Genomic DNA, 19,248 nt, shown 5'->3' with positions numbered 1-19,248 from the left:
GAACCATTTTTTAACTCTTCCAAGATATGTCCAAATTTCATGAAGATTGGGAAAAAAATGTGTCTTCTAGACTGTTCACATGTTGTCACTATATACATATAAAGAAAACTGCCCCACTCCCTGGCCCATGTTTTTTCACTTATCATGACCATTTTCAAACTCGTCCGAGACATACACATAACTAATGTTTTGACAAAATTTCATGATGATTAGGCAAAACATGTGACTTCTAGAGTGTTCACAAGCTTTTTTACTATATAAATATAAGGAAAAAGACCACTCCCCCTGGCGGCCATGTTTTTTTTACCGATCCAAACCATTGTCAAACTCAACTGTCCTATCAAGGTGTGGTTGTGCGGTCTCCTTGGCTAACGCAAATGAACCGGTCACAGGACGGTTACAAGTTATGTAACTTTGTGAGCACTTATGTAATGCGGAAATATTTATTTGACAAACTCTTATTTCCGGTCAGGATGACTATACTGACTGGTTGTAATTCAATTAACTAAAGGCGTTCAGTCAGGGACGCCTAAATACACTCAAAGAATTTATTTATAATTGAAAACCAAGGCAGCTTTAACAAAAATAACTTATTTTTATTCCAAGAACTCAGAAAATGAAGAACAATGACAGAAAATTAAGAACAGGTACAAGCCAAGTCTAAAGAATCTAAGTACCGTTACAAAAATGAACAACATACAGCAAATACCTTAATGAATGTAAACAGAAGTTCAAAATCTGTCAAAAAAACTGATATAAATATAAGTTACTGTTAGTCTAGAAAGTGCTTCAAAAATCTAGTTTACAAAATAGGTCTAATTTAATCTAAAGAACAATATTTATGGAGATTAGAAAACTTCAGTGAATCAAATGTAAAAATAAGAAAAATTTACTAAAGTTATTGAAATAGAATACAGTCTTTCTAATTTAGAAAATGCCAAATAGAAATAATCTAAATAATAAAGATAATTTAGAAAATAATGCCAAAATGTCTTGATGCTGGTGTTAAAAATAATTTAGAGTTTAATTATTTCAAAATTCCAACCTTTTTAAGAGCTGTTAACTTTTTAAGAAAGCATCAAGAGGTGTTTAAATCAGCCAAAACAGCTTATTTTATACGGTTCAGAAGAGACGGCAGAGTAGTCAATTTTCCCTCAGAATAGTGCATTTATCAATGATCAATATCTTCCCAAATTCCAGAGCAGAACTAAAAATAGATTAATGAAGCAGATTAAACAAGGGAGATAAATACTGCATAAATACTGCAAAATCATGTACATGTTGTCTTTCTTTCAGTAATCTCTTAGTTGAAAGGCTTATCATAAGTGTTAATGACTAAAACAGTTTTGTTAACTATGAAAATTCTGTGTTATGAAACATTACATAATACAGTTAATATCACATAATATTGACATAATAAAACCAAACTTTACTACACAGGAAACCAATGTTCTGACCAAATTTTATGAAGATTGAGCAAACTAGAAAGTTAACAAGATTTTACTATAGCCATATATAGCCATATAAGGAAAAGTGCCCCGCCCCTTTGCAGCCATGTTTTTCAAGCCAAGGTTACCATTTTTGAACTCATCCAAGATATCATTAGGATAAATCATCTGAGCAAGTTTCATGAAGATCGGAAAATAAATGTGGCCTCTAGAGTGTTAACAAGGTTTTACTATAGCCATATAAGGAAAAATGCCCTGCCCCCTGGCGGCCATGTTTTTCAACCAACCAACATCATTTTCGAACTCGTCCAAGATATCATTGGGATGAATCTTCTGACCAAGTTTCATGAGGATCGGCCTCTAGAGTGATAACAAGATTTTACTAAAGCCATATAAGGAAAATGCCTCGCCCCTTGGCAGCCATGTTTTTCAAGCAAACGTAACCATTTTCTAACTCATCCAAGATATCATCGAGACCAATCTTCTGACCAAATTTCATGAAGATTGGACAATAAATGTGGCCTCTAGAGAGTTAACAAGTCAAATGTTGACGCCGCACAACGCACTACGGACAAAAGGCGATCCCAAAAGCTAACCATGAGCACGTTGTGCTCAGGTGAGCTAAAAAAGACAAACACTATTTTTTTGGGGTGGTAGGGGGGGGGGGGGTATGGGGGATGAGAGGGGGTATAATGTGGGGTGTTGTAATTTATAAGATGATGTTTAAAAAAAAAATTGGGGGGGGGGGGGGGGTAGGGAGGTGTGGAGTGAGAGGGGGGTATAATGTGGGGTGTGGTAATTTATTAGATGATGTTTAAAAAAAAAATTGGGGGGGGGGGGGGGAGGTTGGGGGGAAGGGATTCTGAGTATGGGCGCGGGGTATTGTTTGGTTGGAATCCATTGTGGTATTCAGGTAAGTGTAAATTTGTGAAAGTAATAATAAAATGTGATCACAAATAAAGAAGTTATGGCAATTTAAGCAAAATGTTCAATTATATAAAGTGTAAAAGGGGCAATAAGAATGTCAAAATGCTTGATACAGTGGTATGCTCTTGTTTATAAGTTGGGGTCATGTTGGTAAACAAGTATGCAAAATTTAAAAGCAATATGTAAAAGGATAAAGGAAATATAATTTGGGGTAGTACGCAAACTTTAACATAGATTTATCAATAATATGCATATTCTAAGTATAAAAGGGGCAATAATTCTGTCAAAATGCTTGATACAGTTGTCTGCTCTTGTTTATAGGTTGGGGTCATGTTGGTAAAGAAGTATGCAAAATATTAAAGCAATATGTCAAAGGATATAGGAAATATTTGGGGTAGTACGCAAACTTTAACATAGATTTATCAATAACATGCATATTCAAAGTATAAAAGGGGCAATAATTCTGTCAAAATGCTTGATACAGTTGTCTGTGCTTGTTTATAGGTTGGGGTCATGATGGTTAACAAGTATGCAAAATATGAAAGCAATATGTCAAGGGACATTGAAAATAGTTGGGGTAGTACTCAAACTTTAACATTTGATGCATATTCTAAGTGGAAAAGGGGCCATAATTATGACAAAATGTCTGATAGAGTTGTCTGCTCTTGTTTATAGGTTGGGGTCATGTTGGTAAACAAGTATGCAAAATATGAAAGCAATATGCCAAGGGACAAAGAAAATATTTGGGGTAATACGAAAACTTTTACATTTGCACGCTAACGCAGACGCTTAAGCTGACGCCGGTGTGAGTAGGATAGCTCCACTATATATATTTTATATATAATAGTTGAGATAAAAAGACATGTGTCCATAGGACACGGATGCCCCTTAATGTAAAAAAACAAGCTGTTTCATAGTCAAATTTGACTTTTTACCTCTAAGAATGACCTTGACATTCTTGGAATGCAGACAGATTTTACATGTGATGCATCATCTTATGATGGTTTATATGTGTGCCCACTAAATAAATAATCCATCAATATATGGCAAATGTATGGCTGGGACAGGAATTGTCAAGCTTTTTGATGGACAAAGATGACCTTTGACCTCTTAGACTATGCAATATTTTGTCTTGTGGAAATTTATTTCAAAATCCATACATATATGGCAAAGTTATAGCTGAGGTACAGTGTTTGAATGTTCAAGCAGTTTATGGCAACATAACATTTGACATTTGAAATATCAGTATGGCCTTGATCTTTGAGTTAGGTAGATGGGTGTAAGATGGGACATGTTGTCCATGATGGTTGACATTTGAGCAAAATTATTTCAAAATCCATCAATATACAACAAAATGGCTGAGACAGGAAGCTTCACACAGATTTACAGTGTAACTGCTAAATGCTGCCTTCTTCTAAAGGGATGGCAAAGATCCGGCTGAGACAGGCAATTTAAAGCTGTATTAAAATTGACTCCTGTAAAATTGACCATTGAACTAGGGAGATCAGTGAAAATCCGTCAATTTATGGCACAGGTATTGCTAACACTGGAATTTTTAAGCTTTTTATGGACAAAATTGATCTTTGAACACTAAGTGTGACCTTGAACTTTGGGGTAGGGAGATGGGTGTTAAACGCTACACGACATCTTGTGAGGGTGGTTATCTGTTGTAATTTATTTCAAAATAAATCAGTATATTATGGCATGCTTATGGCTGACACAGGAATGTTGAAGCTGTTTATAACAAAATTTGACCCTTCACCAAAAAGTGGGACCTTGACCTTCGATAAAGAGTGACGCAACGTATTGTCTTGTGAAGTTGGTCACTTTTTGTAGGTAATTTTTATATCTATAAATATATATCTAAGTAATTGCTAAAAGGAATGTTCAACCTGTTAATGGCAAAATTTGACCTTTGGCCTCTTTGTGCTGCCTTGATATTTGAGGTCAGGAAAATAGTGGAACACGAGACACCATGTATTATGGTGTTTGACATTTGTGCCAAATTATTTCATAGTCCTTGCAAATACATGTATGGTGGTACAATGTGGCTGATTTAGAAAACTTTGCACAGATGTACAGACAGACAAATTTGACTGCTATATGCCATCGTCTTCAAAGGGGGGGGGGGTATAAACACTATCACAGTTAGTTTTGATAAAATATTATGTAAAAATGTAAATTAACAAACATTTTACACACAAATTTGTACATGCATAGGTAGAAGAATTCAGATTTAACTGATTCCTGACATGTACCGTAGCCGCAGTGTCAATGTTTGGGCTCTTCCATTGCCAACAAGCTCAAGTCTGTCCTCGTACATGTAAAATGTGCCAAAATCAGCCTCACTCTTGTTTTCCACAACACCAGGAAAAGTAATATGCATGATTCCTTGATCATCGCATGCCATTCCCCCGAAATGATCATGGCCCGCCAGATATGCCACCATGCAACTACTGTGGGACTGCAGCACTTGCAGGACCTCCGGCGCATTCCAACAAAGGCAAGAGCTATCGATGGATCCCGGACACACACCACAATGACCTGTGGGTAGAAAGAAATGTTCAACAAGATTTGAAAATATTAATAATTCTTGAAAGGAAATTTGCAAAAATATGTTTAAACAAAAGGGAAAATCTAAATGTGTTTGTAGAACAAGGATTCCTCCATATTCCTCTATTTGTCTCAAAACTTCTTCAATGCTGAAGAATTCTGAACAAAACTATGGAGGTGCTCAATTTCTCATCATGGAAAAAACATATATAAAGTTTCATCCTACTAGCAGTAATACATGTACCGGGTACTTTGTTTTGCATGACTTAAATTTGCTAAAAAGGGCCATTCATTTGGTTATGTACAAAAAACAAATCTGAAACGAACATATGATGGTGGGCAAGTTAATATGCTGGTTATATAATTTACAAATATGTCTTTTTTTGTATGAAAAAAAACAACATAAAAAACCATCCAAACGAAAACATTTGTGGTGTGCATGTTCACATACTGGTAAAAAGGTTTGTAAAGTTTAAGCACTGTGGCAGCAATACTGTGCAAGTCACCAGATAATTATTTTCCTTTTTTGTGCATAAAGGGGAACAAAACTCCAGGACAGCAAAATCATCTGAGAAAAAAACCAAGTGCAAAAATTCACATGTTGATTTATATGTATGTACAGTTTCACCCCTTTAGAAGCAATAGTTTTTTACTAACATGTTAAAAAATGTTTGTTTTTTTTTTTGGGGGGGGGGGGGGGATAACAAGAGCTATCAGAGGACAGCGCGCTCCACTATTCGAGTGCTTACAGTATAACGTAAGCCATCATGGAGAGGGGGGGGGGGGTATAATGTGGGTGGGTTGATCATTTAGGTGTGTGACCATTTAATAGAATAAATAATCCATCAATATATGGCAAATGTATGGCTGGGACAGGAATTGTCAAGCTTTTTGATGGACAGAGATGACCTTTGACCTCTTAGACTATGCAATATTTTGTCTTGTGATGGTGGTAATTTGTGGAAATTTATTTGAAAAATGTTTTGTTCTTTTTTACCTTTGACCTTGAAGGATGACCTTGACCTTGAATTTCCACCAATCAAAATGTGCAGCTTTATGAGACCGCCGCTTTGAAATATTTTTTTGACCTTTCACCTTGAAGGATGACCTTGACATTGAACTTCCACCACTCAAAATGTGCAGCTTCATGAGAACGCTTCTTTGATTTTTTTTTTGACCTTTAAGGATGACCTTGACTTTGAACTTCCACCACTCAAAATGTGCAGCTTCAAGATAACGCCGCTTTGAATTTTTTTTTTACCTTTGACCTTGAAGGATGACCTTGACATTGAACTTCCACCACTCAAAATGTGCAGCTTCATGATAACGCCGCTTTGATTTATTTTTTTTACCTTTGACCTTGAAGGATGAACTTAACCTTGAAGAATGACCTTGACCTTGAACTTCCACCACTCAAAATGTGCAGCTTCATGAGAACGCCGCTTTGATTTTGTTATATTTGTTTTTACCTTTGACCTTTAAGGATGACCTTGACCTTGTAGGATGACCTTGACCTTGAACTTCCACCACTCAAAATGGGCAGCTTCATGAGAACGCCGCTTTGAATTATTTTATTATTTTGACCTTGAAGGATGACCTTGACCTTGAACTTCCACCACTCAAAATGTGCAGCTTCACGAGATACACATGCATGCCAAATATCAAGTTGCTATCTTTAATATTACAAAATTTATGGCCAATGTTAACGTTTTTCGGACGGACAGACGCCATTTTTTTACATTTGACCGCTTTGAATTTTTATATGTATTTTTTTGACCTTTGACCTTGAAGGATGACCTTGACCTTTCACCACTCAAAATGTGCAGCTCCATGAGATACACATGCATGCCAAACATCAAGTTGCTATCTTCAAAAGTAAAAAAGTTATGGCCAATGTTAAAGTTTTTTTCAGACGGACGGACAGACTGACTGACATACTGACGGACAGTTCAACTGCTATATGCCACCCTACCGGGGGCATAAATTATTTTTTTTTTTTGGTGGGGGGCATAGTGTGAGGGTGTGGTGGTCATTTATTAGATGATCTTTAATTAAAAAAATAATAATGGGGGGGGGATTGAGCGTGGATTAGGGTGGGGGGGGGGGGGATTGAGGGGGGGGGGGCGTGGGGGATGGTTTGGGTGGAGTCTATTGTGGTATGTCAGGTAAGAGTTGTTTTGTAAAGTATCAATCGAATCTAATCATAAATAAAGAAGTTATGGCAATTTTAGCAAAATTTAATAATTTGACCTTTAGAGTCAAGGTCATTCAAAGGTCAAGGTAAATTCAACTTGCCAGGTACAGTACCCTCATGATAGCATGAAAGTATTTGAAGTTTAAAAGCAATGGCCTTGATACTTTAGAAGTAAAGTGGATCTAAACACAAAATGTAACCATATATTCAAAGTTACTAAGTCAAAAAAGGGCCATATTCTGTAAAAATGACAACCAGAGTTATACAACTTGTCCTTTACTGTCCCCTTATGATAGTTTGCGAGTGTTCCAAGTATGAAAGCAATATCTATGATACTTTAGGGGTAAAGTGGACCAAAACACAAAACTTAACCAAATTTTCAAGTATAAAGGGCGCATGATTCCATCAAAATGCCAGTCAGAATTACATAACTTTGCCTGCACAGTCCCCTTACGATAGTTAGTAAGTGTTGCAAGTATGAAAGCAATAGCTTTGAAACTTTAAGAAAAAAGTGGACCTAAACACAAAACTTAACCAAATTTTTAATTTTCTAAGTATAAAAAGGGCACATAATTCTGTCAAAATGCCAGTCAGAGTTACATAACTTTGTCTGCACAGTCCCCTTATGATAGTTAGTAAGTGTTGCAAGTATGAAAGCAATAGCTTTGATACTTAAGGAATAAAATAGACCTAAATGCAAAACTTAACAAAAAATTTCAATTTTCTAAGTATAAAAAGGGCACATAATTCTGTCAAAATGCAAGCCAGAGTTATCTAACTTTGCCTGCCCAGTCCCCTCATGATTGTAAGTAAGTGTACCAAGTTTGAATGCAATAGCATTGATACTTTATGAGAAAAGTGGACCTCAACGCAAAACTTAACCGGACGCAGATGACGACGCCAAGGTGATGACAATAGCTCTTCTTTTTTTTTTCAAAAAATAGATGAGCTAATAAAAATGTATTTTGAAATGGGCAGTTACTCTTGTTAATTTGAAAAAGTGCAAACCCGATGCTGGTTAATATTTTTAATGTCTCAGCCATCAAGCAGCAAATGTTTTTTAGTTTCTGTGTGTTTGACATTTGACTTCTAAAGAGTGACCTTAACACTTTAGATTGGGAGACGGGTGAACATGCTACGCATCATCATTTGATGGTTTGCAGTTGTGCTAAGTTTTTTATTTTAAATCCATTGGTTTATATGGCAAAGTTATTGCTGAAACAGTAATTTTCAAGCTGTCTTATGGCTGAACTTGACCTTTGACCTCTTAAGTGTTACCTTGACCTTTACAGGTAGTAGGAAGAAGGGTATCACATGTGACAATTATTCAGGGCTTTTCATCAGGAAATTGGGACGAGACCCTAGCCTTTCAAATTGGGAATTTCATGTGCGATAACTGCTCATTTTGGGAAGACCGTGTTTGTATTTTTTTTTTAAACAGGATCTTTTTTATTGTGCAGAAGTATTAAAATACACATTGTGGTGCATTCTTAATCATATTAGAGCTCATTGCTTTCAATTTTGGAGATGCCCAATATGTCTAAGTAAAAAAAAGAAAAAAATATGATTATTATTTTTTTTTTACAATTTGGGAAATTCCTCTTTCAATTTTGGGAAAAAAAATACCTTGTTTTCAATTGGGAAGGGGCCAAATTTCAGCCCCTGTTATATAAGGGTGAAAAGCCCTGCAATTCTTGTGATAGAGGTAAATAGAGCACCAATATTTACCTATAACAATCACATTCTGTTTCATCTGTTCAGCTTCTGTCAGGTTTTTGTCAATCCAATCTATTTGCTCGGTACTAAGTGCCCCATTGTACTGAACAAACCTTGCATTTGTACCTTCTAGTCCCTTGCAACAATTTACATCCTCATTGGCATTGATTTCCAAGTACCGGCTAGCCAATTTGTAATCTTCTGAATCTTTCAGACATGCCAAATGGCTAATTTCATAACAGTCCAAAGCAAGTATTCGAAGCTGCGGATGAGGGACACACATGTAGTAAGCCTTATTTTTCACTGGAACAACATTCTTATCAAGACCAGAATATATTGGAGAATCAAGAAGAAATTTTCTGGAAAAATTGTAATATTCATGATTCCCCCATATATGATACACTGGTCCATCAAATTGAGCAAATTCTCCAAGAACAGAATTTAACGCTCTTTCAGATATTGGCTTGTTTTTGCCATCAATAATATCTCCCAGTTGTAGAACAAAGCTTGGTTTTCTTTTATCGTTGTTGTTCCAAGAGGAGATAGCTCTCTTGAGCATCCTAAGAGCAGTTCTGTAGTACCTTTCACGAGTGCCAGCAAAATTGTATCCATCCTCAATATCAGCATACTGAATGTCAGCTATTGCTCCGAAGGATAGTATTAGTTTTGATTCCATGTCTGCTGAAAAAAATGAAAAAAAGTAAGACAGAAAAGCTTGAAGAGCTGTTAGTAAAACAGTTTTGCCCTCTATAGGTGTAAAGCAGATTGGAAAAGATAAAACATGGTAAATGTCAATGTCAAAATAAGTTCAGATACTGTAATGTGATTGTGCTGAGTGTTGAATGGTATCAAAGCTTATAAGTAAGTCATTTTTGTTTAGAATTTTTGACCTTCTGAATTACTCTTAACCCTTTCAGTGCTGGAACCGAATTTTAAAGGCCTTTGCAAACAGTTTGGATCCAGATGAGACGCCACAGAACGTGGCGTCTCATCTGGATCCAAACTGTTTGCTGTTCTTATAGTATTCTTTGGAAAAAAATCGAAGAAAATGCTAATTTTAGAATTTCAGCAGATGACATTTTAGCAGACGAAAAATTTCCCAGCATGCAAAAGGTTAATCCAAAACCAGGTCAATGTCAAGACTCAACATCAAAATAAGGTCAATTTATGCTGGTGATTTGATTGTGTTAAAAGACATCATCCGTGCAAATATCAAAGTTTTGTCGGAAGCTTTGATGTTATACAAAACATATCATTTGGGGTTTACCTTGTATGCACCAACAGACAAATGAATGGGAAGGATGGGGGAGGGGGGGTAATTACTTTATGCGTAATGCAACAGTAGCTGCTGATGGATTAAAAACATTTATTGGTACATGTATTATTGTTTCATGACAAAAAGTCTAAAAACACTAAAATTAAAATAAATACTTATATAATATTTATAAGAAAATGTATGAAAACAGCAATTTGAACTATACTTTGTCACAATAATGACAAGAATACCCCAATGCTGCATGCCATAATATGAAGCAAGTTGATACAAACAAGAAATCATAGGTGTGGCCATGTGGGTAATGTGGCGATTTTTAGATTCTTTAGTTTATAGATATATAGTAATTATCACCAATAGAAATATCCGAGTAAAACAAATGATTAGGCAGCACATGTTTTCTATCAGAACATTCAGTTCTGCCCCTGAACTCGTAGAGTCAACCCTAGTAAGGCCAAAAAAAAAGGTCCGTTTGGGGTCTCCTTGGAAAAAAAATCAGGGTCCGTAGGTAGAGATTAAAAAAAAAAAATGTTTGTCTTTCGGGTACTAGAATGGAAGGCTACTAAAGCTTATAATAAGAAAAACATGTTTCAGTGTCCGAAAAATTTCTTATTTTTCAGGTAGCCCACTGGGCTACCAATAAAAATATTTGGTAGCCCATAAAATTAACCTACAAAATGATAAGAGGCAAGTTTTTATCTTTATTTTATTTCTTCATTTACATATACATAATATGTATACATACATATACATAATACAGCAAGAAGTCTGATGTACACAGAGGGGTGGGGGGCGGACCACGGTGACTGCAACAGACCGCGGTGTTCGGTAAACACCTGTCTGCAAGGGTCATTCACGACGTGTGCAAACCGTGTCAGGTGGTTTACACATGTTGCAATACAATGGTCCTGATTGGGAGCTTATTCCCAGCGACTCGGAGGGTCAATATAGCTGAGAGTTGTATTATTGCAACTACTATATTAATCACCCATAATTTGGTTTTAAAAATATAAATTGGGCATATATGGGATTATCGATTAACAGTCGCTCCTTTAATCCAATCATTAATTGACAATGCAAACTACAGTAGAATCCCTCTAAACCGGATCCTCTCTATACCGGAATCCTCTCTAAACCGGACAAATTGTCCAGTCCCATTTTCCCCCAATAAAACCATACGTAAAATATCTCCTCAAGACCGGAATCCCCTCAATTCCGAATACCGGTCATTCTTTGATTCAAAATTGGGTCATTCCATACGAAATTGTACCTCTCTAAACCGCTCAGGGCGAGTTTATTGCACCTTAGACCTAGTGTCAAAAAGTTGTGAATAGCGAATTAAAGACTCGTGAAATTAATAACGGTGGTCGAAAAAATTGCAAACTGTAAAAATCGCAAAACAATTTAAAGATACTTGTCCTGTGATGTACATATATCGATCAATGGAGGTGATAATACTGATTATAATTAGTACTGAAAACATACATAGAGTAATTTAGTGTGTTTTGTTTTTGATGAAGGAAGTCATGCTAAATTTTAATAATCTCAATGATATTTAATGTTGTGTTGTTTATTACAATTGCTATTTTAGTGTCATATAAAATGGTGATTTGCAAAGTTATTGAAGCAGTTGCATTAAGATATTCATTTAGATTTTCAAATTGTTAATTAAGATAACTACCGGTAAGACTAAAAATATATGAACCTCCTTCTAAGCGAATGCGCGTGGAATTGTCTCTACAAGACAAAATCAAATTGATAAAAGAGTAAGAGATGTCCCCTAAACCTACACTGAAGATGCTGTCAGAGAAATATGGGGTAGGAAAATCGACGATCGGGGATATCGTGCGAAAAAAGTAAATTCACATAACAAATGCATACATGTTTAAAATTTTCTTTTTTCAGGGTGCACTGTTTGATTTATGTCGTGACTGATATTGCTGATATATGTAAATAAACTATTAAAATTTATATTGCTGATATATGTAAATAAACTATTAAAATTTGCTGAAAGTGTTTTTTCTACAGTAGGCTATGTAATAGACTTTCTGAAAGCAAAATAGTCAAAGACTCAAAGTCCCCTCTAAACGGAAATCCTCTCTAAACCAGAATTTCCTGTCGGTCCTGGGGTTGTCCGGTTTAGAGGGGTTCCACTGTTATTAGCAGGTCTTAACCGCGTTCACACCATTGTTATTAATATTCATTTTCGGTTTCATTACCGTTTTGAAGAATCCGCTATTGTTTTTATTTCTTTAATGTTCGGCGTCCTTGAATATTTAACGACATCAAAAACGTTGTCGCTATTACTCATTGTTGCAGTTAACAAAGAATTTCAAATTGCGAAATGACGTTGCATCATGTGCGCAAACTATCCAACTCGTTCTCATTAGCAGACGACAAATGTTGATTCTGATTGGATGATTAAAATACACTGTTACTGTTTACAATCGACATTACCGCAAGTGATCAGTGACTGATTAGATAATTGATTGCACTTTGTTATCGGATTATAAGCAATACACAGTGTACTAACACATGGTCAGCGTGTTTATTCTACGTATGTCTGTCAATAAATCGGGCTACTGCTCTTATAGAATTATAGTAGCCTGGCGGGCGTGAGCTTGAAAATTTCAGTAGCGCGATGAAAAATTTTGGTAGCCTCCGGGCCCCAGATTTTTCGGACACTGCATGTATACATGTATAAAGAGGATATTTGTTGGATTCAGTGGATTATCTATTTTAATTACGAGTCATCATAGAAAATATATATTTTATATGATCACAAGTAAATTAAAATCGATAATCCACCAAACCCAACAAATTTGCTTTTTATTTTATGCTTAATTTCACAATTTATATACATTGTTAAAGAGTTTAACTTAAGAATTTTGTTGGGAAAATGATGTCATTTCGTCAAAAAAATGATGTCATTTAACATAAACAGTGAAAATTATCGATAACTTTCACTGATAATTTTCATTATTTGAAACAGTGAAATTATCAGTTTTAATTCACTGATATTTCTCTATAAACCACCGGAAAGCATAAAATAAATATGCTTTGTTTGCTTGATATTACATCTCATATGAACGAAAATCAAATTATTTTTTTGGGCAACCCTAATAAAAAGTTGAGGGTCAGCGTTGATTGGGGAGACACGGTCGGGCGACCGGAAACTGACCAATTTTTTTTGGCCTATGCATTGAAAGGTTATTGCAAAAACATAATTAAAAAACATTAGGGACTTCAAGCACATAGAGACTGGCATTCCTCTCCTAATGACACAAGAAGATGGCTTGACCGTATCCTGTGCATTTGTACAAACACTTAAAGACAGGGTTGACCTGAGGTTTTGTTTTTGAGGTCTTGTTGAAGTGACCTGTACTACTAGTACTAGTCTGTAGTGTAGTTGTGTGCTTCAATATGAATACATCAGGGTTTACTCTGCCATTCGCCTAATTAGCCAATGGCTACAAATTGACCTATTCGGTTAAAGAAATTTTTATTTGGCTACAATTTTTTCTTCATTAAAACTTATAAAATAGCCAAAAATAGAAGAATTTTGCCAAAAAAGGTGAATTTGGCTCGGTCCATACACCGAAAAGCACCGAATAGCACCGAAAAGCACTCAATTTCTCTCTATATATATGCAATATATCGTTTCTAGTGTGTGTTAACGGGTTTAATTAGTAATAAATGGTTATATGAGTGTATATCTATACTACATTGTGCCCAAAATGGTAAATATCGACAATATACCGACCGAAAAAGCACTCAACTTCTCTCTATATATATGAAAAATTGCGTTTCTATTGTGTATAAACAGATTAAATTAGTTATAAATGGTTGTATTTCATGCATATTTATACTACCTTGTGTTTATTATGAGGTATTTATGCCCAAAATTGGATAAATATCGGCAATATACCGACCGAAAAGCACTTCATGTGAAGACCGAAAAGCACTCAATTTCTCGCTATATATATGAATATTTGCGTTTCAATTGTGTGTAAACGGTTTAAATTAGTTATAAATGGTTGTATTTCATGCATATTTATACTACCTTGTGTATATTATGAGGTATTTTTGCCCAAAATTGGATAAATATCGGCAATATACCGACCGAAAAGCACTTCATGTGAAGACCGAAAAGCACTCAATTTCTCGCTATATATATAATATTTGAGTTCCTATTGTGTGTAAATGGTTTAAATTAGTTATAAATGGTTATATTTCATGCATATTTATACTACCTTGTGTTTATTATGAGGTATTAATGCCCAAAATTGGATAAATATCGGCAACATACCGACCGAAAAGCACTTCATGTGAAGACCGAAAAGCACTCCCGCGACAGCAGAGAATCACCGAAAAGCACTCAAGTTCTCTATATATACATGAAAGTTAACTATAATGGCCGATTTTAATGGATTGAAAAGATGAACATATTTATTGAGTCAATGTCTGTTCAGATTAAAACTTAATTTTAAGGTCTGACGTCATCATTAACAACTTGTGAACGAACGGCCGGTAGGCTTCTTTAATCAGCACAAAGCAGTGTGGAAATAGATTTTCGCACCTTCAATTAATTATATTCCAGATAATGACGAGAAGTTGTGTTATGATCGGCGCCTTTCATTCATGTCCGAACAGTGCGGCTCGTGTGAATTAATGTACAGTTTTGTTGAATTACATTTGCTCAATTAATTATTCGATGTACGATGTGAATCTAATCTTAGTTTTAGTGCAGATTCGTTCATACGACACAAAGACACTATTATATTTTACGGATCATTTCGGTTTAGAGGACTGAGACAGTCATGTTAAATATCGAATATTATATATATTTTTTATAAACAACTGGTAGCAAGTTATAAATATATCGGCAATGTACCAACCGAAAAGCACTTCATGGTGTTTATCATCTTATACGTAAATTGATGTATATGTTTTAAATTTCTAATTGACGTGAAACTCTTAAATAGAAATTGCAGCATGACTTTTAGTTAATGTGCTTTGTATTAATAATAGCGATTTTAATCGTTCCATTAAAACCATTCATTGCGCGAGTATCGAGTGTACGCTGGTAACTTAACACGCATTTTACTATGACTATTAATTTTCAGCTCAAACACAAATTTAAAAAGGCGCGTGTGCGTTAAATCAATTACAATGGATTATTGAAGATACAAAAAATCAACATGTACACTTGAAATTCAATAGCTCCCCCAATAAGTGCTGAAAAAACAACGTGTCAACGTGAAACCCGTATATTTCCCCTCCCTAACCTACTGAAAGAGGCAAATTTGTCTTAGATTTATTGTTTTCTGGTCTTTCATCTATCTTATATATATGTGACTATGTGCTAATTTTTTGGAGAAAGGAAAGTATCAAATGTGTCTTATTTATATTTTATCTATGTATCATGTGTATTCAGTGTCATGCGAAAATAGATCTTATTTCTTAATTTCCACCTTCACACTTTATTAGCGCCGTCTTTAATTAACTCAGTAAATTAATTAATTTAAAAAAAAATGTGCAACGGTGAGGTGGATCAATTCGCGTTGTTAATTGTTAAAGTACACCACTTCAGCAATAAATGAAATCAGTTATTTTGGCTGCAAATCCGATATTTCCAGTACAGTAGCCATGTTCCTGTGTATTGAGCTGATAAGATAAGATCACCACAGCAGGTTGCTAATACACAGTGTAGACTGAAATGAAAACAGTTATTTTGGCTGTAAATCCAATTTCAGTACAGTAGCCATGTTCCTGTGTATTGAACTGATAAGATCACCACAGCAGGTTGCTAATACACAGTGTAGACTTCCCCTGTTTTATTATAGTAATTGTTATTTACGTGCTTGTAATAAATTGTGTATTCATTCGGGTCTGATGGCGTTACAATTTCATGAAACAATGGATATATTGGCGTGATGGAACATGATTTATAAATCAAGCTGACAGAATAGTATCAGCTTTTAATTATGTGTAATTTAATACACATCTCCCCCTTAACTCAACGTTCAATGGCACGCACACTTAACAAAATTATAAAATATCATGTGCATCATTATTTTTTTTTTTTATAAATTATGTACAAATATTATATGTTATACATGTTTTTTGTGTTTTTTTACTCAACCAGAAAGAAGTAATATAACATTGTTATATATAAAGCTCGTTAATTTTGCAAAATTCTACATTAAATAAAGAAATATCTTTTTTTTTTTTTTAAGTTTACGTGCTTGATTTATTTATATAAAATAACAGTTTTTTCTTATACAATCGGAATTTGACATTCAATTTGATGCATTCCACATTTTTTAAAGCGGCCAAGCGCAGTATTCTGCGCTCGGCCACTGATGGTGTATTGTAATATATATAATTTTGATAAGAAACAGTAGCACACAACAGGAATTAGGTTGAGAAAAAGAACTGATATATTTATTGAAAGTGAATAACAACACTAACTAAAATTTTTTTGAAATTATAAATTTGCCCAGAATAGTTGTATATAATTATTCATCTAGCGGCCAAGTGCATTAATCCCGACCGCTGTTGGGTATTTTACTGTTTAGTAACTCCTTAATACCATCGTTTTTACACTGATAACCGAAATAAAGAAAAAAAATTAAATGAATCAATGAACATATTGTCGCGATGAAACATGATTTATAAATCAACCTTTAATTTTACTACCTTCTTTGCACATGTCTATGTAACATAGTTGTATCTAGTTTTTATTTTGTTTAATCTATCTTTTATTCTAACTTTACTACCTTCTTTGCATATGTATATGTAACATAGTTGTATATATAGTTTATCAATTTTTTATTCTATGTTTTTATATTATGTACCACTTATTAGTTATTATGTACCATATATTTATATACACATTGCGTCCCATATGCCGGTGTATGTCCTGGATATTTTTTTACATATCATTACTTTCTATAATCTGATTTTAAATTGAGGGTAACATAATCATTGACAGACAAGCTTATCTTAAGCTGTAGAGTTTTATTTCATTACAAACAGCTGCAAATATTTAATTTCTTGTTTATACAAATGGGACTATTTCCGGTTATTTTTTTTTGTATTTCTTGCTATAATATTTGGGATTATTTCGACCCTTTTTTCAAAATTTGGCTCTTACAAGAGGTGGCCTCCACGTGGCAAGAGCTGGGCAACATATTCATTATGTTGGCAAACTACCTCATGTATATATGAGTCGTGTTCTGGGAAGAAAAAGGGGCTTAATGCATGTTCGTAAAATGTCATCCCAGATTAGCCTACGCAGTCCGCACAGGCTAATCCTGGACGACACTTTCCGCTCTAATGGTATTTTTAGTTTCAAGGAAGTCACTCCTCACCGAAAATCAAGTTTGGGCGAAAAGTGTCGTCCCTGATTAGCAGTGCGGACTGCACAGGCTAATCTGGGACGACACTTTACGCACATGCATTAAGCCCATTTTTCTCAGAACGCGCCTCATATATATAGTGCTTTATTTTTAACCTTAAATCAATATTTAACTAAGTCATCATTGACTATATTAAATATAGAGAGAAATTGAGTGCTTGTGCTTTATCTTTAAACTTAAATCAATATTTAACGAAGTCATCATTGACTATATTAAGTATAGAGAGAAATTGAGTGCTTGTGCTTTATCTTTAAACTTAAATCAATATTTAACGAAGTCATTATTGACTAAATAAATATGTACATCTTTTCAATCCATTATAAACGGCACTTATATACACAGTACAACAATAAAAAGCTATTAGTTATGCTCGATTGGTCATTGTCGGCTCGGGTACTACTAACATGTACCCCGGGTACTCTTAAGTATATTTACATGTACCCCGGGTACGGTAAATATACTAAAACGTACCCGGGAAATTTAACGCTAAATTGGTCTTTATCGGTTATTTTTTTTAATTAATTATATTTTCGTTTAAATCAATTTTCTGTAAAATGGCCTCTATTTTAACGAAACTCATACTCAAAAGCATGTTGATGCATTTTTTTATTAGAAGTTTGTTTTAGATATTCATTCATATATATATAGTGAGAAATTGAGTGCTTTTCGGTCTTCACATGAAGTGCATTCGGTCGGTATATTGCCGATATTTATCCAATTTTGGGCATTCAGGGTTTTTTTTGGCCCGATTTTATAGCCGAAATTCGGCTATGTTCCCAATCCCAAAAAGTATACTTTTTTCCCAAAATGTGGCAAAAAAAATCCCAATTTAAAAAAAAAAAAAAAAAAAAAAAATTTTTTTTTTTTTTTTTTTTTTAGAAAGATGTCTAATGCTTATTTGATCTCAATTTCAATTCAATTACATCTAACAAAGTATTATATGGTTTTGTTCTTTTAATTTGAATGATTATAAAGAGTTATATCAAATTGAGTATTTCCCTAATCAGTGGACTTTTCATGTGGAAAAAAAGGCTATTGAATTTATTTTCCCAATTTCATGAAAATGCCGATAAAATTCCCAATTCCAAAGCCATGGGCTATCTTCCCAAAAAGTGGAAAAAAAAACCTGGCATTAATACCTCATAATAAACACAGGGTCGTATAAATATGCATGAAATATAACCATTTATAACTAATTTAATCCGTTTACACACAATAGAAACGCAATTTTTCATATATATAGCGAGAAATTGAGTGCTTTTCGGTCTTCACATTAAGTGCTTTTCGGTCGGTATATTGCCGATATTTACCATTTTGGGCAAAATGTAGTATAAACATACAATCATAAATAACCATTTATTACTAATTAAACTCGTTAACACACACTAGAAACGATATATTGCATATATATAGAGAGAAATTGAGTGCTATTCGGTGCTATTCGGTGATTGTATGGACCCAATTTGACTAAAAAAAAAACAGCAAGGGGAAACCCTGACAGCCACCCTGAATAGTGAATATAATGGTAACAAGACGTTTCCACCCCAAACCATTTCCTCACTGTGGACCAGGCGTTAAAACCGAAACTAATGAACATTGTTTAAAAGACGAAGAGACAAGCGTACATGTTTGGTAAATTATACCATCACAAATGATATCATAGACGAAAATAAATCTCTCTTTCGCCGAACCTAGTGGTTGTTGTTTCAATGC

General features: G+C 34.5%; 1 protein-coding gene across 4 annotated transcripts; it reads right to left on the bottom strand.

The window, feature by feature from the left end:
- Positions 1-2,289: 2,289 nt before the first annotated feature.
- LOC127868753 (manganese-dependent ADP-ribose/CDP-alcohol diphosphatase-like) lies at positions 2,290-19,239 on the bottom strand. Of its 4 annotated transcripts, none has more exons than XM_052410781.1 (3): positions 19,161-19,239; positions 8,851-9,519; positions 2,290-4,919 (listed from the first exon to the last, which is right to left on the bottom strand). In XM_052410781.1, the coding sequence occupies exons 2-3, from the start codon at positions 9,512-9,514 to the stop codon at positions 4,612-4,614; spliced, it is 972 nt and encodes a 323-aa protein (XP_052266741.1). In that variant the 5' UTR covers positions 9,515-9,519; positions 19,161-19,239; the 3' UTR covers positions 2,290-4,611. The 4 variants fall into 4 exon arrangements, with proteins under 4 accessions (XP_052266741.1, XP_052266739.1, XP_052266740.1 ...); XM_052410779.1 differs by having other exon boundaries at positions 8,851-9,516; XM_052410780.1 differs by having other exon boundaries at positions 19,179-19,239.
- Positions 19,240-19,248: the final 9 nt, after the last annotated feature.

This window comes from Dreissena polymorpha, chromosome 2 (genome assembly GCF_020536995.1).
Source record: "Dreissena polymorpha isolate Duluth1 chromosome 2, UMN_Dpol_1.0, whole genome shotgun sequence".
NCBI classification, from domain to species: Eukaryota; Metazoa; Mollusca; class Bivalvia; order Myida; family Dreissenidae; genus Dreissena; species Dreissena polymorpha.
The sequence above is the reverse complement of the archived record's forward strand: the minus strand, read 5'-3'. Positions and strand labels throughout refer to the sequence as shown.